Below are 25,704 nucleotides of genomic sequence, written 5' to 3'. Positions count from 1 at the left end.
CTTTCCACCGCGTTCGGTTTCGTGTCCTGCCTTACCTCTGAGACATTCACTACTTTAGAAAGTTTGCGTGCCGAGGGCCACAGCCCCAAGCCATTCACGCATTGTTTGAGGCCACCTGGGACAGAACAGCAAAGTGTAGGAAGGCTTAGGTGAGCTGCTTTGACCTGTTGAATTCTCTCTCTCGTTTTCTTTGTCCTTTGTTCTCTTCCTTATGTCCTTGCTGCAGGTGTCTAGGATAGGTATATCCTGGACTTTGGCCTTGTGTGTAGCTGTCAATTCATCTTCATTTTCCTCTATTAACACAAACAGGGAGAAAAGATTGCAAGAGAGAGGTGTGAACACATGAAAAGCTGCAGTGGGAGACGGTTAGCCCAGACCACAAGCATGCAGAAGGAAATTCTCTTCCTTGCTGCATATTTTTGGGGAGCTACAGCCAAAGCTAAAGAGGGCTAGGCCTTTCCCTGGTGATGTGGTACTGAGGCTCTCATACAAAGGGGAATGTGCTATAAGGAGTGCAGCAAAGGAAAAGGGTCTTGCCAGGACTTAGCAGGGAGCAGCTAGATGTCTTTTTGTAGAACTAAATAAGCTTTGCTCAGTAAGTAGAAGATCTCGGGTCAAGTTTGCTGTGGTCTGAGAACAGAAATTGTAGGAAGTGAAAGAAATCACAAAAATCAGCTCCCCTGCTTCCAAAGAGCAATGGTCCTGGCCTTTCCCCAGGTAGCTGATAGAACTTCCCTGCTTCCTTCCTGCTGAGAAATACATCTGTGGTGGGAATGAAGGTTCTGCAGTCCCAGACAGGATGGGGGATTTTGGTGTTGGCCATAAAACCAAATGTTTGTTGCTTTCTCAAAGGGCAGAAGAACTCTTCCCCACAAGGAATCCTGGATGAGCAGCATTGTTCCCAGCAAGAATGGGGGCTCTCTGAGCTCCCTGGGAATGGCTTGGGAAGCCTTGGCCCTCCTGTGTGTCCTGTGTGTTTGTGGTTCTAGCACAAGGGGCTCTGTTCCAGCCCTGACTGACCACTTGTGTTTTCTTTTGCAGCCGTGTGCCGTCCCCTGCCCGTCACGTTTCACCGCGGTGAGTGGGCAGGGCTGCTGTCCCTGTGTGTGTCCCACTGCTGGGGGAGGGAGGGCCTGGGAGGGAGCTGAGCTTGATCTTTTGGGTTGTTCTCTGGAGAGGGAGAGCTCTGCAGGCTGTGCTATTCCCCACAAGAGAAAAGGTCTAGGGGCTCAGGTTTGGGAGCTGAGGTCTCATTGCCCTGTGAGAGAGGAGGTGTCTGAGGAGCTGGGTATGCCCTGGCACTGCTGCAAGGGGAGTGTTACAGTCAGGAGCTGAGCCCAGGGTGTGAGCAGGATCCTTCCTATCTCTGCCTTTGGGGAGCTGGCTGAGGGACAGGGCTTGAGCACAATCAACTGGGCGATTTCTGAGCTGCTGTTCTGGTCCCTCAGCCTTTGACATGGTGCATGACCCTCTGGTGGCACTGGAGACCCTGATTTCCCTGGGCTTTGAGAGGGTGCTGACGAGTGGCTGTGACAGCTCAGCACTGGAAGGATTGTCCTTGATTAAGAGGCTTGCAGAACAGGTGAGTGCTTGCTGTGCTCTGCTGGGTTACTGTGGCTGCTCCCTGGCACAGCCTGCAGGCAGCTGCTTTATGGTATCCCTCTTTTCTGGGAGGGAATCCTCTCAAGGACTGCTTGCCTTCCCTTTCTTGCTTGGCTTTAATCTGTTTCCCCAAGTCCATTTAGGCTGGGCCCCAAAGTCTCCCACAGCAAAAACTGGTTGGGTTCTTGCTTGCAGATTTGGGGAGGGTGGTGGGAGTTGGTTTAAACAGCTGGCATGATGAGGCCACACAAACAGCAGAGTGAGGTCCCTGCTGAGTGTCTCACTGCTCCTTTTAGGAAAGTGCGACAGGTGAGGTAGCAAGGTGGGATGGAGAGGTAGGAGGGAATGGTGCCAGGTTGTCTTCGAGGTAACTGCAAGTTCTTTTCCACTTTTCATTTTAAAACATGAATAGTACAAAAAAGATGGGTAAGAGCACATAAACTGTAGACCATGGTGACATCCATGAGCTTATGGAAAGTGCTGCATGTGAGGTTTCTTTGCTGCCTCACAAACGCACGTGTGGATGTGGTCCTCAGTAATGTCCCTGACATGTATGTTACTCTTCTTTCAGGCAAAGGGCAGAATTGTGGTGATGCCAGGTAATGTTTGTCATCTGTACCAGGTCCTGCAATCCTTAGCCTTTCCCTGCTAGCCTCCTTGCCCTAGATTCCTTGCCCTGGAATCCACTTCCTGATCTGACTTTCTGAGCCAGCTGCCCAGGAGGAGCAGCTCCTGTCCTGGAGTGAGTAAAGGCCATGCAGCCTGTTAGGGATGGCAGAGCCCTGCTCTATTGCTCCCTGCAGGGTTTGGGGACAGCTCTGGATCTGTGGGAGGGCATAGCCAAGGCTTCTCCCGTCTCTTTTCACTTGCCCATGTCTCTGTTGTCCCAAGGGCTGTTTTTCCCCTTCAGTGTATGTGGCTCCTGTCCCTTAGTGGTGAGGTCCCGGGGTGGTGGTGGGTCTGGAACAGTGTCACTGCTCGGTGTGTGACATCGGGCTTGTTCCCACCAGGAGGTGGCATCACGGAGCGCAACCTGCAGAGGATTCTGGAAGGCTCCACTGCTTCCGAGTTTCACTGCTCTGCTCGCTCAGCTCGGGACTCAGGGATGAAGTTCAGGTAACTGATTATTTGTGTTTATTTTTAGCAGAACTCTGTGAGGGAAAGGCTAATGAATGTGAGTATGGGTTTGTAGAACTGGCATTAATTTCAAGCAGCTTCCTGAGTGCTAGTTGTGCTTTTCTGTTTGGGGTCATGGTGCCTGATATTCTGCAGTGTATGAATCCAGCCGTGCTCCTCACATGGACGTGAGTTCCATGCAGAACCAGATCCTTGGGGCATTTCTCTTGCTAGTGCCACCCTAGGAGTTCTGAAGGCACTTGGGAAGGTGTGTTGTGGTTTAGTTGCCTTAGACTTTTAACATAAACATGTAGGATTTGGCAAGCCAGTGGGATGTGCCTCTGAAAAATGAGTGAGGAATGGGCTATATTCTATTACTGTTCCAACTTAGGTTTGGGTGGCACCATCTTTGGCCAGTGCTGAAGCTAGGGGAAATCTGGGGATGTTTTTCTTGGTGGATGTTACTCCTCTGTGTCCCCAGCAGGTCACCACTAATCACTGGTTTTCTTGACAGAAACCCGAACGTTGCCATGGGAGCGTCCTTCTCTGCCCCCGAGTACTCCATAAAGGTGGCAGACGTGGCCAAAGTGAGGACCCTGAACGCCATTGCCAAGAACATTCTGTAGTGGAGGGCCAAGAGCACAGAGACTCCAGAGTGTGCCCTGGCACACGGACTGATGGGCACTGCTTCGCTCCTCAGGCTGCAGAGGATGTGCACTAGGTGATGATGGAGCCTGACACCTCTTCCCTTGCCTTCCCCTCAAGTCCCTGGCCTGGAAACTTATGTTGGCCATTTTAAATAAAAGGACTCATTCCCAGATGTTGCAGCAGCAGCAGCTGTTGGGCAGCATTTGGGAGGAAGGGAGGTGAGCAGGTAGGGGGGCTGAATTGTATAGCACTGCATGTGATTGTCAAATAAACACTGCAGCTGCCCCCCTCGTGCTGTGCTTTTCTAGAGTTTGTTTGTGTGTTCAGGTAAGACTGTGATCCAGGTTGCACAGCCTGAATTAGGACCCTGCTGTGCCAGAGAACAGAGTCACATCCAGAAGGCCAGGGTGGGAAACACCATGGCCACAGCTGGGAAACAAGGCCAGCTGTGGTCAGCCAGCCCACAGGTGGGGTTTAGCAATGCAGCAGGTGTAAGTGGTGAGAAGCACCTGGCTGAGGAAGCTGGGGTGAGGAAGCTGTGAGACATCCTGGGCTGTGGCTCCTCAGTGCTTGAGGTGGGGTTGGTGTATGAGATTCCTTGGGAGGACAAGTTGCTTTTTCTAAGGGAGTTTCCAGGTTCTTGTCCGAACATAAAGCATAAACTGCTTGTTTTCCAGACAGTGTTTGGGGAGTGTGTCTGTTGGATCATTGCTGCCTAGTCAGGATTGATTTTACAGACTCAGCTAGTCTGTAAAATACCCAGTGGAAGATTTAAATGGTATCAGAGGGTGCATTAGAAGTGTAGAGTCCTAGCAGTAAAGCACCGTTATCCATGCTGCCTGCTCTTCTGTAAAAGATCACAAAGCTGAAGAGAATCCTTCTGACAGCCAAGGTAGTGGACCTCAGGACACAAATGCTGGGCACAGATTTCCCATCTTGGCAATAGCCTGTGAGGATGTATGGAGAAAATGTGATAACCTGACGAGGTGGCAGCACCTTTGTCACCTTAAATACAATCACATTATTGAAAACCTATCATCAAGACTGCATATTTTCAGTTTAAAGGGTACATCTACTTTTTCACATGAATCCATCAGAAGTATTGGTGTCTCCAAAAATACCTTGGGAACTTAAGTTCTTAACAGAGGAGCTGGAAAGGGAGTGACTGCATAGTGCTGGTGTCAGAGCCTGCTTCAGCACTGACAGATGTACGGGCTGTAGGAAGAATCCAAACTTGGAAAGAGTGATTAAATTTATTATTATAGTCAATAGAGAGTTCATAAGAGTTCATGACTTATGTTGAGATTTTATGAGTCATGGTCGTGATTATGATAGTGGTAGCTCTGTTAAGATTGGGCTACCAGTATCATAATCATGATAATTAGGGTGAGAATATTCTGCTGACCAAGCTGCCTCATGTTTTTGAACATGGGGTAAGAACACGACAAGGCAGAGACTCTTCAGAGAAGATATGAGCAGTGAGGGCTGGAGCAATTTGGCTGATTGCCTGGCAGAGACCTCTGGATCAGACCCTGTGTGAGACAGGCATGAATCAATACCTAGTTTTGAAAAGCTGTAACATGCTGTATAACAGATGGATGAAGAGAGGGGAGCACAGGGAGACGATGGTATTGCTGGCCAAAGAGGTGTCACTTAGATTACCTTGGTCCCAGTGAATGTTTTCTGGGTATTTTAGTGCAGGAAGGTTTATGGAAGGAGCTGAAGGACAGTAAAGCTTTGTGGGTTTTTAGGAGGAGCATGCCCCAGCTGTGAGGGTAGAGAAAGTGGGTTCTGCTTGCTTTGAACATCAGAAGAGTGGAATCCTGTGCTGAGGGCAACACTTCAACTCTGAGTGAGAGACCAAAGTCATGGTGGGGATGAGATGTGACCTGTACTAAAAACTGAGATAAGCAGTGAGATGGGGCATTATGTAGGGAGGTGTCATAAACAAGTGTGCCCCTTGGCAGCAGTGCTCCAAGTGGTTTTGGGCAAGGCCAGAGGACACCTGTGCCAGTGCCAGAAAGAAGAATCACATCAGCAGTCCAGATGAAGAAGGGCTGAGTGACTGCTCCATTCACTTCTTACTCATTACATCAGTTTACAGCTCTCAGGAGCAGTGTATTGGTTCTGGCCCAGAGGATGTAGCAGGAGGGATAGTTTTATTTACAAAAACATGTGGATTTAATCAGAGAAATTGCTAATAATTAACCACTGAGTTGGACATTGAGCCTTTCTTTGGTATTGATGGTTCCTGAGGAATTACTCATTGTGTCACCCTTGACTTCTGAGTTATCTTGTAACTCCGTGTACAATGAGACAGCACAATAATTGCAGTCCTCTTTTATCTGCTGTTTCTCAAGAGCACACATGATAAAGCAAATCCAGTTCTAGCCTTAGTAGCACTGTCCCCATGTGTTCCTGTCACACCTAGGTCTTCCTAAGCATCAAGGGTTCAGTGGCAATCAGTCTCCTTGGGAGTCACCCTCTTTCTGTCTTAGATGTTGGGGGTTACCTTAGCATGAAGATTCAAAGTCTCTTTGGGGTTTTGTGGTCAGCCAACTGCCATAACACACAGACAACATGGAAATGTGGGAAAGAAAGAAGCAAAAGAAGGAATTTGGAAAATCTTCAGGCTCTGCAGACTGGAAATTAGTAAAAGGAATCTGCATCCTGAAGGCTCAGAAAGACCAGTGCAGCATGTGGTGAGCTCAGCTGCTGGACACTGCAGATTCCCAGGCCAGGGGCACTGCTGGTGTCCCAGGTCCCCTTGCCAGGTGGCACCAGCCCCTGTGGGACCAGCCTTTGCTGGACTTTTTGTTGGCATTCAGCAGCCTTCTCACCAGAGAGGTCTGTTGCATCAAAGTAACGTCTTTAGCAGGTCCAGACAAGTTTTTGTCTGTTGGTGTGCGCTGATCAAGGCTATGGTTTCTGAGCAATGGCTGTGGTGTCTTGCAGTGACTCTGTGGCTTCCCTGTATCTCCCCTTTGATCTCTTCCTTGGGTCTTCCTCTCTTCCCTTCTCCTGAGCCTGTGCAGCTTCCCAAGCCCTTTTGGTCACTGCTTTGGTTAGTAGGGTTATGCAATAGCACCGAGTTATTTATTAACTGTGGGTCATCAGAGTTTTTTGTCCCAAGACCGCTTGAGGGTGTGGGGGGACTTTTATCCCAAGCATCTGCCCAGGGCTCTCAGTTGGGCAGAGTGAGAGGAAGGAGCTGCCCTTTCTCCTTCCCTGAGCTATGTCAGCAGCCCTGGAGGAGTTCTGCGGCTCCGTCTTCTGGGTGAGTGACTGCATCATCCCCTGTGCCTGTTCTCAGGGTGGGACACCCCTCTGGGGGGAGGGCAGTGGATTCCAAGGCTCACAGCCTGTCCTGCCAGGGAGACCCAAGTGCCAGTGGTCGGCAGAGGGTCTGGGGTTTATCCAGGAGTGCTGTAGCACTGAGTGCTGTGCACTGCCTGCACAGTGCTCACCAGACAGTGAGGCAATGACGCCTCTCGGACTGAGCTCTGTCCTGTTTTAGCCTTTCTGGGAACACAGGACAGCCTGTACGGGCTTCTGGAGAGTGATTTGGCTTCAGCTCCTTCTGTTGGCTTGGCTCCAGCAAGGGGTGGCCATCCCTCATTCAGGCAGAGAGATGGGGATGGGGATGGGGATATCGCTCGGACCCTGGCCGAGAGCTGAAATGCTCAGCCAGGAGGGTGGGTGTTGAAGGGGGAATGCAATGGTGTGGAGCTGGGTGGGCAGGACCTGTAGGAGTGTTTGCCCTTGTCCTGTGTGCCAAGTGAGAGCCAAGCAATTGCATGTGACCTGGTGTTCTGTCCTTGCTGCCCCCAGAACGATTCCTACCTTGCTCGTCCGGATGCCGACCTGCCGGTGTGCTTCCAGCAGACTGTGCTGGTCTGGATCCCCCTTGGCTTCTTCTGGATTTTGGCCCCATGGCAGCTCCTGCCCATGTGCAAATCCAAAGCCAAGAAATCCTCTGTGACCAAACTCTACATAATCAAACAGGTAGAGTGGAGCTGAGAGGGCACAGATGACAGGCTGGAGCAGCCTGAGGTGTTGGTGGTATGAGTGGAAAGGCTCTGTGCTACAGTCAAGTGTGGGAGGGAAGGAGGAATGGGTTAGGGAACCATCCAGGACAGAAATGTAAAGGGGAGTCCAGCAGGAGGCATATCTGGGACAGAGGGCATAACAGGTAGGGATTCACTGAGAGTGAGAGCAGAGTGTCTACTGGGGCCTCTCCTCTTGTGGGCTGCCATCTTCCAAACTGAAAATGATGGCAGTGCTCCTGTGGAGCTGTGGCACATTCACAGGGTTGAAAGCTGCCTCAGGCCAAGTCTGGGTTGAAAAGGCTGTAAGGATGTATTTTATGCTGAACTCTGCTGTCTCCCAGTTGTTCCAGTGTCCCCAGTGGGCTGTCCCTCTCTCCACAGGTGCTGGCTGCCCTGCTGGTGCTGACGGCGGTGGCGGGGCTGGCGCTGGCGTTTGTGGACGCGGAGCAGGGCGCTGTGCCAGCCGTGCAGTACACCAACCCCAGCCTGTACATCGCCACCTGGGTAAGGGCTCGGCCTGAGCCTGCTGAGACACTGCAGCACCGAGCAGAACGAGGCTTCCCTAACACAGAGATCAGAGGGAAGCTGTGTCCACGGGGCAGGGGTAGCCTGGAAATTGGGTGGGACTAGCCCCAAACCTGTGTGGGTGGTACGTGAGGGTGATATGTTGAGGGCAGGTGCCTGGCTGTACAGTGCTCACTGCTATTATCCTTAAAAATGGGATGATTCTATGCAAGTATAGCTGAGTCCCTGACAGAACTTTCCTAGGAGCAGTATGCTTTTCACAGGACTGATTTTGCAGTGTGAACATCAGGCCATGGCTTGCTGCTGTCTCACAGCTTCCTTTACATTGCTGCTCAGTTTTGGGCAGACAGCTGGGAAGTACCACAGGGTGCTGAGGCACAGGAGAAAGCTGGCTAAAGAGGATCTAGTGGCTATTAGCTTGACTGGAATATGTGCATGGCAGTTACAGACATCTTGTGTGAGACATGGAGTATTCTAACAGTCTTAACAAATGCTCAGGAGCTACACTTAACAGCGAAATAGACCTTCATTTGCTTTCCTTCTTATTTTGCCATGTCATTTAATTTCACATGCACAGTCCATGTGAGATAAGGCAATGGACTCCCCAGAGAGGCTGCACAGCTGGAATGTGATCTGGGTTCAGTTCCAGGTCTGGAGACAGGGTGTGACACTTCATGGCTTGACATGTCTGAGAATCTGGAGAGAGAACAGCTAGAGAGAGTAATAGTGCCCTGCTGTAACGTCAGGGTTCATTCAAACCTGATCTTATGTCTTCCTGATGTAAACCTGATCTTATGTCTTCCTGAAGTAAACCTTTGCCTTCTATAATTAATTCTGAAGCTTATGAAGGGTTGGTGGTGTGTTCAGGGTATTCAAGGCAGTGAATCCCAGCAGACCATGTGTGCTGCATCCCAGGACACATGCTCCAAAGGCACTTTTAGAGCCAGCCCTAGTCCTGCAGCTCTGATTTTTCTTTCCCCAGATGATGGTCCTCCTGGTGCAGGACGCACGGCGCTCCTGCTTGCGCAGAGATTCGGGGGTGCTTTTCTGCTTCTGGATACTCTCCCTTCTCTGTGGGATTCTGCCATTCCAGTCGCTTGTCCGGAGAGCCCTGCAGGTTGGGTTTCACAGGAAGCTCCGTGCTTCAACGTGGTCTTGCTCTGCTCCCAAAGAAAGCCTCCTCATGCTCTTCTCTTGACAAGCTCTCTGTGTTATCACTGGGGTCCCAGCTGCCCTGGGGTTCTTGGGGAAGCACAAAAGACCTGGGAAGGAATCCCTGTTTGAATTCATCCTGTCTCTTTGGGGAAGTATAACTCTCCAGGACTAATTTCTCCCCTTAAACACTTATGGGAGGAGGTCAGGGAGAAGCAGGGAGAGGTGGCAGAGGGAAGCTGATCCAGGACTCAGAGCAAGTTTTGCACTGCTCTGTTGGGCTCAGCCAGGAGATGGATCTTGTCTCTGAGTACCAGAGGCCTTGAGACAATCCCCAGCAATAACCTTGGGCTTTCCATTTCTGCAGGAACCAATCTCTGACCTGCCACGGTTTATCCTTTTCTTCATCTCCTATGGGCTCCAGCTGCTGCTCCTCCTTGTCTCAGGCCTCTCAGACGTTGCCCCAGAAACAAAGGCAATCAGGAAGAAGGTGTGAGAACTACAGGGGACTGGGTTTGGGGCACCACTTCCTGAGCATTGTGTAGGGCAGGGCAGGTTCCTTGGGAAGACCTGAAGACTTCAGCACAGGGCCCAGCAAGAGCTGGAGCATGGCGTATCTGCATGTGTCCAGAGTGGGCTGTGGCTGGCTCGGGGCTGAGGTTTCTGGGGCTGGAGCAGGCATGGTCTGAAACCTATGGGGCTCCTTAATGGCTGGGGGTGCTAAAGCATCTTTTGTCAAAACCATCCCCCAGATAAGCAATCTCTCAGTACCCCCTTTGCTTTGTACCACAGAACCCACAGGTGACAGCCTCCTTCCTGAGCTCCATCACCTTTGAATGGTACACCAGGTGAGCAGGACTCTGAGGGAGGTTGGGCTGGCAAAATGCAGGGGTGCCTCAGGAGAACCTGCAGCTCAGGCTGGGAGAGGCACCATGTTGTGTGCAGCCTGAGCCCAGGGCCACGATGGTGTGAAGGCTCTGCATTTGCAGCAAGGAGTCTCCAACAAGTGTAATTGGATTTCTCTGTCCCACAGCATGGTTGTCAAGGGCTATCGCAAGCCTTTGGAGATAGAGGATGTCTGGGAATTGAATGATAAAGACAAGACAAAGGTTCTTTACACTGCTTTTGAGAAGAACATGAAGACTGCGATGCAGAAGGCCAGAGCAGAACTGGAGAAACGGAAGCGCAAGAAGAGACGGCAGGAGGGTGACCCAGACCATGGCAACAGCATGAGCAAGGCCCAGAGCCAGGACATCCTGGTGCTGGTAAATCCATTCCCACTCTTGACCTTGTATGGGACTGAGATCCAGGTCCAGCCTCAGGGAGTGGGGTCACCTCACCTGCTGCAGCCCTCTTTGCTGGGTGTTCCCTTCTTCCATCCCGCAGGACCATGGGCAAGGATAGGGGAAACCATGCCAGGATCTTCCTGTCATGTCTTTGGCAGATCCCCATAGTTTGAGAGACCAAGAAAGTCTCCATCTTTCTGCCTAACATAAAGACAGGAACCACCCTCAAATCTGCAGTACAAGCAGTTCCCTCCTGTCTATCTACCTCAGATACTTTCCAGCAAGGAGGTCAGAGGGAACATCATTCTGTGACCACCCCGGCCTCAGATTCTTCATGATTTTTGCCTGATTTTTTGCCTGAGAGGTTCAAGCTGGTTTGGCTTTTAACAATTGCCTTTGCTACAAAAGAGAAGGTCCAGTCCTGGCTGCATATGACATAAGCAGAGATCAGTGAAAGGGCATGTGACAGGAGCTAAAGCTAAGGTTTTGTTCAGGATACCTGATCTGGGGTCAGTGAGGTGCTGCCCTGAAGCATCCTTCCAGATGCAGGATGTGTGCACAATCAGCTCCCTCACTTCTGTGTGGCTTTCCTCTAGGAGGAGAAGCAGCCAAAGAAGAAGAAGAAGAAGGGAGACAACAAGGACTCAGACTCTCCCAAGGATTACCCCAGGGGCTGGTTGATGAAAACCTTGGGCAAGACCTTCCGTCAGAATCTCCTGCTAGCAGTGGCATTCAAGCTGGTGCACGATGCCCTCGTGTTTGTCAGCCCCCAGCTGCTGAAGTGAGTCCTTTCTCTCTGTCCTGACTGTGCACCCAGCCCCACCACCTCCCAGTGTGTGCACTGTATCCAGCCCCTCCATCTCTATGTGTGCCTCTCCCAGCTACAGACCCTGGAGGCATTTTGTGCCCTCACCAAAAATGGGAGAATGTGTTGGGGTACAGTTTAACAAAGACCTGATCTGAGCTGGCTGCCAGCTCTTATGTGTGTTATCCTGCTCCCTTGCATCCTGTTGTGCAGCCCTGCTCCCTCCCTGGAGACAGTCCTGGCTCTTCTTTGGGCCCTCCCAGGGCCCTCCCAGCTCAGCCCGGCAGGGCTGGTTTGTTGTGCAGAGCAGCACGGTCTCTGTGCTGGGGATGCACTTCCATTAGTGACCCTCTGTCTGTGGCAGAGCAGGGTTCCCAGCTTGCTGACCATCGAGCCAGCTCTCTGGGGCAGGGTTTTGTTCATCCTCTTGTGAGGATGCTCCCCCTGCATTCACTGGGAGCATCCTGCTTGGGTGTGTCTCAGTAGGGTGTGTGTCTCATGAGCTTCCTTCCCTGCCAGGCTGCTGATTGCCTTTGTGTCAGATGAGGATGCCTTTGCCTGGCAAGGCTATCTATATGCCATCCTGCTCTTCCTGACAGCAGTGATCCAGTCCCTCTGCCTGCAGCAGCACTTCAGCTTGTGCTTCCAGCTTGGCATCAATGTGCGAGCCAGTCTCATTGCTGCCATCTACAAGAAGGTCTGTATAGGCCTCTCATCATCCCTGTTGGCTTCCTCCAAGCTGGGCTGTGGATAAAATCATCCACCTGCCCCATCAACCTGGGGTGTGTGCACTTTCCTCCTCAGAAGGCACAGGGGGGGCTTGGAGGACACCCAGCCAGCCCTGAGGACACTGTGAGCCCTAGTTCTGCCTGGGACGTGGGTGCTGCAGCCATGTGTTTGATAGCTACCAGGGGCTGGGGCAGGGTTCTGTTCAGAGAGTGCAGCACCTGGGGCAGGTGCACAACACCCAGGATTCCTGCACAGGGTGCTTTTCTTTGCACCCAGTGGCTCCAGGTGTGCAGACAGTGAGGAGAGTGCTGGTGCCCAGTACAGGGGCACCAGGAGCAAACCCAGAAGTGGTCTCAGCCTGGTCTGCTGCTTCCCTGCTCTGAGCCATGCTGCTGGCAGCAGGGCTGCTCCCAGGCTGGCCCGTGCTGACTGAGGTTTCTCTTTGCAGTCGCTCACCATGTCCGGAGCCACCCGCAAGGAGTCCACCGTGGGGGAGACTGTCAATCTGATGTCAGCTGATGCCCAGAGGTTCATGGACATGGCCAACTTTATTCACCAGCTGTGGTCATGCCCCTTGCAAATTATCCTGTCCATTGTCTTCCTCTGGTTAGAGCTGGGCCCCTCTGTCTTGGCTGGCATTGCGACCTTGTTGCTGCTGCTCCCCATAAATGCCTTCCTGGCTGCCAAGGCCAAAACCATTCAGGTCAGTGGTGGGTGCAGTGTCCTCCCTGGTCTCCCATGTCCAACGCCACTGTTGCTCACTCCCTCATTTGCCACACTCTCTACCCTTTGCTTTTATGCTCTGGATCTTTCCCACACTAGGGAGTTGATCTCCCTTGGGCTGGGGGTGCCTCTAGCCTGAGCCAGAGGGGATCAGCTGCCAGGAGTAGGAGATAGGTGAGATCTGTTCTGCCATCACAGCTGAACTTGAACCAGACTGGGCACAGCCTTGAGGGCTAAAAATGCGATATTGTCACCCATAAGATAAAGATTTAGCTTCTACCTGACAGCAGAGTAGTGTTTTTCCCCAGCTTGTCCAGAGCCACAGGGAGCCAAGGCTCAGCTTTGTGGGATGACTCCTCTGGGCTGTGGAGCCCATCCTTCCCTTCCCTGTGGCAGCTCAGATGGATTTCCAAGGATGAGCTGCTGTCTGCTTCAGGTGATGTCTGGCTCTTCTGTTTGTAGGAGAGGAACATGAAGAACAAGGACGAACGCATGAAAATAATGACCGAAGTCCTCAATGGAATCAAGGTGGGCAATGGAGTGGAGACTCTCTGGCAGCTGCTGCACCCCTCTTCTTGGTGCACTGCACCTGGAGACAGCACACCTCTATAACCCTACAGCACCAGTGTTAATCTAGCTTGGGGGCCCTGTCTGGGTCTCAGCAATTCCCTCAGCTGCCTCATCTTTTGAAAAGTTGGCTGGGGAGGGGCTCTGGATACTTGGACTAAGACTTGGGAGCCAAGAGAGGGTTTTCTGGATGGCTGTGGTAGTGGCATGGTGGCAGAGGAGCTGGCAGTGAGGGAGTGGGAGTGCAGTGGGGAAATGCTGTCTGCAGGACAGCAGAGGGGAGATGCAGTGGCCGGTAGGCTGTTGGGCAAACCAGGTGATGGAGGTGCTGGCCACCAGTGAGCTGAGTGTGGAGGTGGGCATTCCTGTGACACCAGCACCTGCTCCCCCTGCAGATCCTGAAGCTTTTTGCCTGGGAGCCCTCCTTTGAGAAGCGAGTTAATGACATCCGGGTTCGTGAGCTCAAGGATTTGTTGAACTTTGGTTACCTGCAGTCAGTCTCTCTCTTCGCCTTCACATGTGCTCCTTCCCTGGTGAGTGAGTGACAACAGCCCTGGGGAGGGTGTCCTTCCTCTGAGCTGGGGCTGGGCTGTGGCCAAGGGGATGGGAAATACCTGGGGCCTCAGCTGGGGAGTGTTTCTGCAGCGAGGAAGGGGCTGGCTAGTGGATATAGATTATGGTTCTGGTTGCTGGCAGGAGAGCTGTGGTGGAAAGGGGTCCCATCGGGGTGGTGAAATAGGGCCCAAGGGAGAACAGGAGCAGGAGGGGAACAGGTCCCCAGCACGAAGGCACTGCTGAGGCCTTGGGGTAATTTGAGGGTCTGGCCTGCACACAAACACTGATGGTGGCTTTCCTTTATATCTGTCCTAGGTCTCCCTGGCAACCTTTGCTGTCTATGTGCTTGTGGATGAGAACAACATCTTGGATGCACAGAAGGCCTTCACTGCAATTTCCCTTTTCAATGTGCTGCGCTTCCCCATGGGCACACTGCCCATGGTCATCTCTGCCCTGGTGCAGGTCAGGCCTCACCTGGGGCAGGGGGTGCAGGGGGATCCCATGACCTCTGTCCAAAGCAGCAGATGGGGCTCGGGTGTGTGATGGACCCCCAGGGCTCAGTGCATAGGACTCTGCTGGCACTGGGGTGGGACAGCACTCACCTGCATAGCACAGGTTTGGGGCCCAGAAGTTGGCTGGGGCTATGATGTGATGCTCTGCCTAAGGGGCTCCTGCCAGCCCACCCATGCCCGTGTGCCATCCTCATCCTCTTTCTGCCGTGGCAGACCAACGTGTCAACTGCGAGGCTGGAGCGCTACCTCAGTGGAGAGGACCTGGACACCTCAGCTATCCACCACAACCCCGTTGCAGGCAGGTGAACCTCCAGACTGCTCCCTGTGGGCCTCAGGCTGGCCCAGCCCTGGGCTTTCCCCTCTCTGAGGGACTTCTCTCTCTGGCAGGCAGTGCTGTGCGTTTCTCAGAGGCCACCTTTGCCTGGGAGCAGGACGGCGATGCTGCCATAAGAGAGTGAGTGCTCCATCAGGGGGCAGAGGGATGGGCAGGGGAGGCTTTCTGTGTTAGCTGGGGAGGGCAACCACCTCTCAGTGCTGCTAGGCATGAGTGTCCCAGAGACACTGCCCTGTCCCACGCAGGAACTGATGGGTGGCCTGGCAGTACTGCTTCCTCAGCCCTCGTGTCTTTGCAGTGTCACCCTGGACATCACGCCTGGGAGCCTGGTGGCTGTGGTGGGGCCTGTGGGCTCAGGCAAATCTTCACTGGTGTCAGCCATGCTTGGGGAGATGGAGAATATCAAGGGACACATCAACATCCAGGTGAGAGGGGCCAGCTGGTCCATAGGGCTTTGGGGCTGCCTGGGAGCTCAGCAGGGAAGTAGAGCAGAACTGTCACAGAGTGGTGAGGTGTCAGTGCTCAGGCTGATCTCTGACAGGTAGCTGTTCTTATCTCTCCTTCCAGGGCTCCCTGGCCTATGTCCCCCAGCAGGCCTGGATCCAGAATGCCACACTGAAAGACAACATCATTTTTGGGTCAGAAGTGGATGAAGCCAGGTATCAGCAGGTCCTCAAGGCCTGTGCCCTCCTTCCAGACCTGGAATTGCTGCCTGCAGGTGACCAGACAGAGATTGGAGAGAAGGTATCAGCCCTGGGCCCTACGGGTTCCTGATAGCACCTGCAGCAGCGGTCAGAGCATTGCCCTGTGGCAGCCCCATGTGCAGGAGCTCCTTCCCTTCCCTTCCCTTCCCCGCAGGGAATCAACCTGAGCGGGGGCCAGAAGCAGCGGGTGAGCCTGGCGCGGGCGGTGTACAGTGACGCCGACATCTATGTCCTGGACGATCCGCTCTCGGCTGTGGATGCCCATGTGGGCAAGTACCTCTTCGAGCATGTGCTGGGGCCAAAAGGGCTGCTGCAAAAGAAGGTGAGCACCCACACCCTGCAACCCACCCCCCAGACAGGCAGGAGTGGCACTGGCGTGGTTTTGGACATCCGAGGAAGTCTGAGGTTGCTTGCCTGGGACAGAGGGGAATCATGCAGCCTTCACAGGGGGCTGCAGCAGGCTGAGTCCCCAGAGGAGTACCCTGTGTCCTCATAGCCAGGCATTGCTAAGCAGATGAGTCCCTAAGTGGGAGATGGAGAGACTGCAGAGCCATGGCTGGGGATGAGGGGTGCTCTATGATCACTCACTACCCTGCACTCCTTTGTTGCAGACACGGATCTTGGTGACGCACAGTATCAGTTTCCTGCCCCAGGTCGATAACATTGTGGTGCTGGCAGGAGGAGCAGTGTCTGAGCATGGCTCCTACAGCACCTTGCTTGCAAACAAGGGGGCCTTTTCCCAGTTCCTGAACTTGTATGGAAATCAGGAGGAGAATGTTTCAGAGGAAAACACTGCAGGTACTGGGAACACGGTGGGGCAGTGGCAGTTAGAGTGGCTGTGGGTGTATCTTGGGGATATGAAGGTCTGATGTGTCAGCCTGACCTGGCCCTATCCAGCCCAGGCACCAATGGTGGCTGCTGTGAATCCTTCTCAGCTTCAGGCAATCAGCAGCACAATAACTTCTGACTAAGACTTGCACTCAGGCATTATGTTGAACATCCAGCACAGGACCTGTTTAACTTTTTTACTCCCTTTTTAGTTTATTTATTATGGGTCCCAAAATCTTGTGTGGCAACTGGCTTCACATTTTTGTGATGCTGGGGTCAGAAAGACCCTTTGGTTTGTTCTCAACATCTGACTGGATAATATTTCATCTTTATTATATTCCCCAATGCTATGGGGAGGAGTGGTGTGAGGTCAGGTGGGTGCTTACCCTGTCAGAGCTCAGCCCAGTTGTCCCGCTGCAGCCTGGCTATTCCCAGTACGTCTTCACAGGACCCACCTCCACCTGCTCAAGGAGATGCTTCTGAGCTGGAGTGACATGAACTACCAGATCTCGCACTACTAAAGTAGCACAGATCTCTGTTTGAGGTCTGGCCAGTGGTGCTGGGAGGAGTCAGCAGGAGGGATTGCCTCTGAGCAGGCCTTTAGCCCTGTGTCCCCTATCAGTTCTCTCTCCAGCACCATGCATTTCTTCCTCCTCCTGCTGTGCTGGTCTTGCAGCAAGGTTGGAGAAGCTGTGATATGTGGTGGTAGGACACAGCCTAGGCCTGGGTTTGGCAAAGATCAGAGGTGTGGTGTATGGGATCTGCTCTGTCCTCAGTGCCTGACCGTACCTTCCCTCATCCCTGTGCCTGTAGCTGTTGCTTTAGCTGGGGATGAAGAGGAGGCTGATGAAGCTGTGGATCCTTGCATGGAGGAGAGCACTGAAGACGTGGTGACAATGACCCTGAAGCGAGAGGCCAGCATCTATCGGAGAAAACTGAGTCGCAGGTGGGCCATGACCTGAGCTCTCAGCTCGTTCCCTGCCACAAGCACTGCTCCCTCAGAGACAGGGATCCGGGGGCTTCCCAGGGAGTTCCAGCTGGGAGCCTCCCTGCCTGCTCCTACCACAAGCTGCTCTGGGTCAGGAGCATCTGATTCTGCCTTTACTCCCACTAGTGTGCCACAGCCTTACTCTGCAGTCTTCCCTGAAACTCGTGCAGATGGCTAGTTCTGCCTTTGGGAATGAGGCTTTTAATTTTATGGCTGCACATCCTTAGTGCTTCTGCAAGGCTCACTCAAAGCTGCCCCAGTTAGGACATTATTGTCCAGAGGACTCCACCACTGAAGACCCAGGGATGGACCCCGAGGAGATTAGGACCAATTCAACACCCTGTGACTAATGGTACTCATCACCTTCCTGCAGCCTTAGTAAAAGGAGCACCAGTTCCCAGAAGAAGGCCCAAGAGGAGCCCCCAAAGAAGCTGAAGGGACAGAAACTGATCGAGAAAGAAGCTGTGGAAACCGGCAGGGTGAGGAGGATAGAGGGATGAAGCACTGTGCTGCCCGAAGTGCTGCCAGACCCTGACTGTGGCTCAGAGAAGCTGGTGTGGGCTTCCACAGCCAAGAGACATGAAGGAGATAGAGCTGCCTGGGACTCGTGCGTGGGGTGGTGGAGGGGAGCATGGTGGGCAGCAAGGTGGAGCCCCAAGGCTGTGCTGGCTGGCATTGCCTGTGGTCTGATGGGCTCAGTTGGTCCACAGGTGAAGTTCTCCATGTACGTGCGGTACCTGCGTGCTGTTGGCTGGTGCTTTACCTTCTGGGTCGCCATGGGCTACATTGCACAATACGTGGCCTTCGTGGGCAGCAACCTGTGGCTCAGTGACTGGACGGACGACTCGGTGCGCTACCAGAACCAGAGCTACCCCGCGCACCTGCAGGACCTGCGCATCGGCGTCTATGGGGCACTGGGCATCTCACAAGGTCAGTGTGGGGGGACAGCAGGTCCCACTCACCTCCTCTGTGTGGTCCAGCAGGGATATGACTTGCAAGTTCTGCAGCCAGCAGTGCAGTAAGGAGCAGGGGACCCCGCATTTTGTTCATTTGCCTGTTGCTGCCTTCTTTCCAGCTCCTGGCTGAATTGTGGACACACGCCAGTCTGAAAGCAGCAGAAATTGTCCCAAGTCGGTGTTGCCCCCTCAGTTTAAGATCATTTTCCTTAATCAGATTAGACATAGTGCTAGGGCCCAAGACTTTCCAATAGGGTTAGTGTTCCTCCCCTGTGCTGGGACACAGTTGCTGGGGCCTCCTGAGAGGGTGGGATGCAGGATTATCCCAGCAGCTCGCTGCAGGGCTGCTGCCTTGGCACTGCTTGGTGAGTCCATCAAGACAAAGGGTACCTGCAGCCAGTGTCACCCTCTGGTGACAGCCCCGTGCTCTCCTTGCAGGTGTCTTCCTGCTCTTTGCAACCATGTTGTCTGCCCGGGGCGCCATGCGAGCCTCCCGTGTCTTGCACCAGCTGCTGCTCAGCAACATCCTGCACGCGCCCATGAGCTTCTTTGACACCACCCCGGTGGGCCGCATCATCAACCGCTTTGCCAAGGTAAGAGAACAGCCCCAACACACATAAAGTTTGTTCCACCACATCTGCAGAGTGTTGGCTAGTGGCATAACCCTGCTCCTCTTGAGCACTGCACAGCTGAGCTCAGGTAAAGGCCAGGAAGAGACCAGGAGGACATGGGGATGCAAGGCTGACCGTGAGCCAAACAACATCCTGGGCTCTATTAGAAAGACAGTGTGACAAATCACAGGAATTTGTTAGCTCCTCTGCTCAGTGCTGAGGAGCTTACACCTAGATACTGTGTCCTGTTTGGAGTCACCTGGGCAAGAAGGATGTGGAGAAACAGAAGAGGGTCCATAGTAGATGACTAAGAGAGGTAAGAGCCTAGAGCTCATGTCCCAAAATAAGAAGTCCTTCTGTTGATAGACTTCCAGCAAAATCTACAATCTTTTCTATCTAAGTGAAGGTCAAAAACAAAGAGAAAAAGAGAAAGGAGGGAAAATACAAACAGGTAATTTCAAGTGTGCTGCTTCTCCACTTCTTCCTTTGGTACCATCTCTTGATTTTTGAGAATTAAATTTCTTCTTAAAATTAAGCCTATGGGTCTGGGTTTACTCTGAGTTGAGAGAGTATGTGGTGCCTGGCTAGGAGATGGATGAGGACCAGCTGGAGACCTGGGTGCACCTGCATGGATCTGGAGTTTGCCCTGTCCCTCTTTTTGCTTCAATTACTGCTCCTGTATCCTGGGTCCTGATGAAGATGCAGTTCTTAAAACTGGTCTGTGTAACAGGGGAATATTATAGGAAGTTTCTGTCACAGCATATGTCTCAGTTGAGAGGGCCACGATACACAAAGAACCACCATACAATTTCAGAAAGCTTTAAGCATTTGCCCAGAGTGACACTATACCACATCAGAAGGCTTCAGGTGTCTGCCCATACAGTGTAACTTCACTACAAAAGGCTGCAAGCATCTGCTCTTCTGGCTTTTCAGCCCAACCTTTTATACTCTTCATCTTACATGTATTACACCTGAGTGTGCTCTTTACCCTTTTGTGATTGGTCAGTACACTTTGGCACTCCATGTCTCATTACCTTCAATGCTGTTCACCGGTTTTTCACAGCTGTAGCTCATTGGGGATGAGGCTCAGCTGCAGCTCCACTCCCAATTACCACAAACTGTGTACCTACAAGTTTCTGTGTAAACTCAGCTTTTCACAAGCTAAGAACTGTGGCCCTAAATGAGGTTGTGACCATAACACCAATTCAGGATGATCTGATATTTTTACAAGTGTCTGGCACTGTGTTATCACAGGAGTGTGTAGGAACTCTGTGTGTATGGGGCCTTTGGGCTCCTCCTTCTCTCTGGGGTCACTGACTGCTTCTCTATACTTTTCTATATGCTCCAGGACATCTTCACAGTGGATGAGACCATTCCCTCGACCTTCCGCACTTGGATCTCCTGTTTCATGGGCATCATTAGCACACTGATTGTGATCTGCCTGGCCACTCCGTTCTTTGCTGTTGTTATCGTTCCCTTGAGCATCTTCTACTATTTTGTGCTGGTGAGTAACTGGGCCCTGAGTGAAGCTTCTGCCCTGCTGAGAGCAGTATCTTGGTGGCTGCTGGGTGTTGTGTTTGTAACCAGCCTGTGTTGCTCGTTTCAGCGCTTCTACGTGGCAACGTCTCGCCAGCTGAGGCGTCTGGACTCTGTCACCAGGTCTCCCATCTACTCCCACTTTGGTGAGACTGTGTCAGGCCTTTCTGTGATCCGGGCCTATGGACACCAAGAACGGTTCCTGAAGAAAAATGAAATCACCATGGACATAAATCAGAAAAGTGTTTATTCCTGGATAATATCAAATAGGTGAGTTTTACCACTTATGCCACAGCACAGCTAGCAGCACTTCTGCCTGGGGCTTCTGGGTCCTGAGAGAGATCTCTGGGATCCTGCAGTCCTCTCTCTTGATCTCAGCATTGAGGGTCTGTGTAGATACTGGGGCAGTTTAGGATAGGGGCACCATCTGTGGCAATGGGACATTTTAGGGTAATTTTGAAAGCCAAAGTATTCTCCCCTACAAAGTGTCCAGAGGCTGGCAGGGTGAGCTGTGCAGTCAAGGGCTGAGATGCTTGTGTTGAGTTCTGGGAAGAGGGTGATCCTCCAGGCCCAGCAGGAGTGCAATGTGGGCACTTAGTGGTTTTGCCTCTTATTGGTAAATTATTTGGGTGTTTGAGGGTTGAATGTTTGAGGCTCTTCTGATGCATGGCATTACCAGCACAGGAGGTTATGTGTGAGACATGGACTGATATAAATGAACCTGCTTGCAGAATTGGCCACAGATGACCTGCTGTGTACATGCACCAATGTGTGCACTGTGCACAGCACTGGGCTCGTGGCTGGCTGTGGGGGATGCTGGTGCAGTGTGCTGTTACTGGTGGGCTGTGTGTTGGGCAAGGGCAGATGCCTTCCTGCCTCTCTCCCTGCCCTTCAGCTGTGCTCTCCTGGTGCAGGTGGCTGGCCATCCGTCTGGAGTTCGTTGGGAGCCTGGTGGTTTTCTTCTCTGCACTCCTGGCAGTGATTGCAAAGAGCACTCTGGAGGGCGGCATCGTGGGTCTTTCTGTCTCCTCTGCTCTCAATGTGAGTCACTGAAAGCATTTCTCCTTCTGGGACAGGGCTGCCTCTGGGAGCTCTGGGCTGCTGGCAGGATGTTGCCCTGCCACCAGCTCTGATCCATGGAAAAGGGATTATCTGGGGTGTCCCATCACCTGGGGAGTGGCTATAGAGCCAAGGAAGCACATATTCATCCCAGTCTGAGTGGGATACTTGCTGCCATGAGGAGGAAAATGGCCCTGCTGTGGATCAGAGATGCTGCAGCAAAGTTTTTGAAGGGCTGCGGAGAGGGGGGCTGTGTCTTGGCAGTGGAGCATTAGGGGCCAGGCCAGGTGTGCTCGTACTGAGGATGATTCCCTGGGCTGAGGTGGGAGGTGGTTTTTCCTGGGTGCCACTGAGCTCTGCACCCTCTGATTCTGCCATGCAGGTGACCCAGACACTGAACTGGCTGGTGAGGACATCTTCGGAGCTGGAGACCAACATCGTGGCTGTGGAGCGGGTCCACGAGTATGTGATCGTGAAGAATGAGGTGAGGCACCCAGGGTCTGGGCAGACACCTGCTGCACAGCTTGGTGCTAGTCAGCATTGCAGAGTGGACCACATAATGCTCCTGTGTCCTCCCCCAGGCTCCATGGGTGACAAAAACGCGTCCACCACGTGGCTGGCCCAGCAGAGGCGAGATCCAGTTCATTGACTACAAAGTTCGCTACCGACCTGAACTGGACCTGGTTCTTCAGGGGATCACCTGTAACATTGGGAGCACTGAGAAGGTGCCTCTGCCCTCACTGTGCTATTTACAAAGACTCTGTTAAAGTAGTTTCTTCTTCTTGGCTTCAGTCTGTGCGCTGGGGTGGGATGGTGATGGGATGTGGCTCCTGGGGACTTGAGCTCCTGGAAAGGAACAAAAGCAGACAGTCTGGGTGATGGTAAGGGCAGGAAGGCCCACCAGACCAAGATGGAGAGTAACTGCCCTGTTTTATACAGCCCTGTCATCTGGTCTAATAAGCTGCTTCCATAGGTTGGGGTTGTGGGCCGGACTGGGGCTGGAAAATCCTCCCTCACCAACTGCCTGTTCCGGTTGCTGGAGGCGGCTGGAGGGAAGATCATCATCGACGACGTGGACATAGCAACAATTGGCCTCCACGACCTGCGCAACAACCTCACCATCATCCCCCAGGTGAGCTGACCCCCACCCTTCCACATCCCACTGCTGTGTGGCCCCTGCAGGCACTGCATGGCCTCAGTGTGTTCCTGGGAGCTGTGGATGTGCCAAAGGCCTGTGAGCAGGCTGTCACCACATCCCTTGCCAGCTGCACACAGTGCTGTGAGCAGGATGCGGCCACACTTGGAGGCCAGGAGCCATTGCCCCTGCTAAATGGCTGTGGTGGGGCTGAATGTGGTGCTGTCCCTGGCAGGACCCTGTGCTTTTCACTGGAACCCTGCGGATGAACCTGGACCCCTTTGACCAGTACTCAGACGAGGAGGTCTGGAAGGCCCTGGAGCTGGCTCACCTGAAGACATATGTGCAAGGCCTTCCTGAGAGGCTGCTGCATCACGTGAGCGAGGCAGGGGAGAACTTGAGGTGAGCAGAGGAGCAGATGCAGGCCCAGCTCCCCTCCCTTCTCTAGATCCCAGAGACCAGCCTGGAACAGCAGCCTCCAGCAAAGTGGGTGTCCAGGGATGGTGCACAGAATCTTCTGGGAAGTGAAGTGGAAGAATGTTGTAATCTTCGCTGCAGCGTTGTTCTTGCCTCTCTGCTGGGGCTCGTCTCCATTCTCTGCAGCACAGTCCTTCCTTTCTTCTCAGGGGCTCCTCCTGGGCTCTTGACCCACCCCTATTTATCTCAGTTACCTTCACGAGCTACAGCTGCTGCCCAACTAAGGACCCTGCAGCTGCAGCTCGTTTGGAGCAACCCGGACCCACACAGGTCTCACAATACAACATATATTCAGGCCCCCACATTTCCCCCCTTTTCTTTTAACAATTATACAATAACAATACGCATACAGTTCCAGCTCTCAGGCTGCCACAGCTCTCGGCTGTCTTAGATACACACATAGAACATATACATATCCCTATACAGTCCCAGCTCTCAGGCTGCCACAGCTCTCGGCTCTCTTTAGATACATACATAGAACATATACATATCCCTATACAGTCCCAGCTCTCAGGCTGCCACAGCTCTCGGCTCTCTTTAGATACATACATAGAACATATACATATCCCTATACAGTCCCAGCTCTCAGGCTGCCACAGCTCTCGGCTCTCTTTAGATACATACATAGAATATATACATATCCCTATACAGTCCCAGCTCTCAGGCTGCCACAGCTCTCGGCTGTCCTGTCTTCTATAGTCCCAGCTCTCTGGCTGATATTCCATAGTCCCAGCTCTCAGGCTGCCACAGCTCTCGGCTGTCCGGGGGATTCCATACCTTCTTTCAATGTTTGGTTGTGTGTTCTTCATCACACGGGGTCACCAGTTGTTGTAATCTTTGCTGCAGCGTTGTACTTCCCTCTCTGCTGGGGCTCTTCTCCTTTCTCTGCAGCACAGTCCTGTCTCTCTTCTCAGGGGCTCCTCTTGGGCTCTTGACCCACCCCTATTTATCTCAGTTACCTTCACGAGCCACAGCTGCTGCCCAACTAAGGACCCTGCAGCTGCAGCTCGTTTGGAGTAACTTGGAACCACACAGATCTTACAATACAACATATATTCAGGCCCCCACAGAAGAAAATGGTGGAGAGGAGCCAGGGCTCTTAGGGAGCTAGTGTGAGCCAGCCTTCTGTGGTAGCCCAGAGAGTAACATGCTGAAGGATGTGGTGCTGAGAGTGGCAGATGGTCAGTGGGGAAAGGCCAGGGACAGTGTTGGGGTCAGAGCAGTGAGATGCAGTAGGCTTGCAGAACATCCCCTAGTGTCTGTCTAGTAACTCATGCTCTACATCTCCTCCCAGTGTTGGGCAGAGGCAGCTGGTGTGCCTGGCCCGGGCCCTTCTCCGCAAAGCCAAGATCCTCATCCTGGATGAAGCAACAGCAGCCGTAGATCTGGAAACGGATCATTTAATCCAGACAACGATCCGGAGCGCGTTTGCTGACTGCACTGTCCTTACTATCGCACATCGCCTCCACACCATCATGGACAGCAACAGGTACCATGGGACCATGCCACAGGGCAAAGGGAATGGGCATCTGGACTCCTGGGACGGGGCAAAAGGTGGACAGCAGAGGAAGTGAGAATGCAGCCACAGGGGAAGGGGTGGATGCAGAACCTGGGGCAGTAATATGCAGTGGTGAAGAGAACAGAAGGACAAGTAAGGATGCCCATGCAGAAGTGCTGCCTTTGCGGGGGAAACATTTCTTGGGATCCTTCTTTACAGCATCAGACCACAGAAGCATTTGCTCTTGACACCTTGTGTATGTGACCAGTAACACAGGGCTGTGCCCTCTCACTGCTGAGAAGAGAACCACATAAGTGGCTCAGGAGTGAGGGCTGGTGGGCCGCAGCGCTGGCACCAGCAGCGCTATCCGCTCGGATCCTGGGAGCTGAGGCCTTGTTCTTTTCTGCCAGGGTGATGGTGCTGCATGCTGGGCAGATTGTGGAATTCGACAGCCCCGAGGAGCTGCTCAGGAAGGAGGGCATCTTCTCTGCGATGGCAAAGGACGCCGGCATCACTGCTGCAGACACCACGGCTCTGTAGGCAGAGAGCTGCAGGGGCCACCTGTGAGACAGCTCCTCCTGCTGCCGCTCACCCACAGCCAAAGCTGCCAGGAATTGGCCTCTGTGCAGCAGGGAAGCAAAGAGGGCTTCTCTGCTTGTCCAGAGACTGAGCATCTGGACTTGAGCAAGCTGTTAACCTTACTACCACATCCTGCCTGTGTGCACACAAGGGTCTGAAGCTGTATAATTTATTCCAGGATAGAGGGGAAAAGCTGTCTGCCAGGCAGGGAGATCATGACCTCCAGTGGGGGTGGTCTTAGTTTTTGTACTTCACCATGCCAGGTGAATCTACCTTAGAGATGCTTTAGCATTATGGAATGAAATTTACAGTTCAATCAAAGAATATAATGTTATAAATGTTATAATTTATTTACTTTTTGTAACTATTTGTAGTCTTCCAACTACAAGGCTGATGTCAAGGAATATAAGTAAGCCTCAGTATGGCTTTAAACCTGGCTAGTGCTTGGGTGGAAAGAGCTGCCAACAGAGGTTACACAGAGCTGGGCAGCCCAAATCGAGAGGCACAGTTCTACTCATGCAGAACACTGCTCTGTAGCAAAACCAGGGCTGCCTGCCTTCCCTGTGGCTACTGCTCCCTTTGATTGTATTGCAAATAAATGAGCCTCTCCCTGAGGTTATCACAACCACTTGTGGGGCAGATTTTGGGCTGTGGTTCCAGACTGCAAATGTGATGGTGGTGGAGACAAGCTGGAGAGCAGCAGGCACATGTCTGTGTACAGCCATGTACA

The 25,704-nt window shown here is 52.8% G+C and overlaps 2 protein-coding genes across 2 annotated transcripts; both read left to right on the top strand.

The window, feature by feature from the left end:
* The first annotated feature begins 7 nt into the window (after positions 1-7).
* CUTC (cutC copper transporter) lies at positions 8-3,659 on the top strand. Its single transcript, XM_074545059.1, has 6 exons — positions 8-149; positions 1,042-1,077; positions 1,449-1,582; positions 2,174-2,201; positions 2,613-2,718; positions 3,233-3,659. The coding sequence occupies exons 3-6, from the start codon at positions 1,457-1,459 to the stop codon at positions 3,342-3,344; spliced, it is 372 nt and encodes a 123-aa protein (XP_074401160.1). The 5' UTR covers positions 8-149; positions 1,042-1,077; positions 1,449-1,456; the 3' UTR covers positions 3,345-3,659.
* Positions 3,660-3,803: 144 nt separating this feature from the next.
* Positions 3,804-25,602, top strand: ABCC2 (ATP binding cassette subfamily C member 2). Its single transcript, XM_074545045.1, has 32 exons — positions 3,804-6,643; positions 7,198-7,371; positions 7,797-7,919; positions 8,923-9,057; positions 9,460-9,582; positions 9,885-9,940; positions 10,126-10,357; positions 10,975-11,159; positions 11,703-11,880; positions 12,361-12,615; positions 13,098-13,163; positions 13,598-13,735; positions 14,073-14,219; positions 14,483-14,571; positions 14,661-14,723; positions 14,902-15,028; positions 15,171-15,347; positions 15,462-15,629; positions 15,919-16,105; positions 16,949-17,081; positions 17,497-17,602; positions 17,834-18,053; positions 18,518-18,672; positions 20,039-20,194; positions 20,297-20,496; positions 21,141-21,267; positions 21,668-21,769; positions 21,867-22,010; positions 22,259-22,417; positions 22,656-22,822; positions 24,192-24,386; positions 24,806-25,602. The coding sequence occupies exons 1-32, from the start codon at positions 6,602-6,604 to the stop codon at positions 24,933-24,935; spliced, it is 4,659 nt and encodes a 1,552-aa protein (XP_074401146.1). The 5' UTR covers positions 3,804-6,601; the 3' UTR covers positions 24,936-25,602.
* The last annotated feature ends 102 nt before the right edge of the window (positions 25,603-25,704 follow it).

The sequence above is a fragment of the Zonotrichia albicollis genome, chromosome 7 (assembly GCF_047830755.1).
Source record: "Zonotrichia albicollis isolate bZonAlb1 chromosome 7, bZonAlb1.hap1, whole genome shotgun sequence".
Lineage (NCBI taxonomy): Eukaryota > Metazoa > Chordata > Aves > Passeriformes > Passerellidae > Zonotrichia > Zonotrichia albicollis.
The sequence above is the reverse complement of the archived record's forward strand: the minus strand, read 5'-3'. Positions and strand labels throughout refer to the sequence as shown.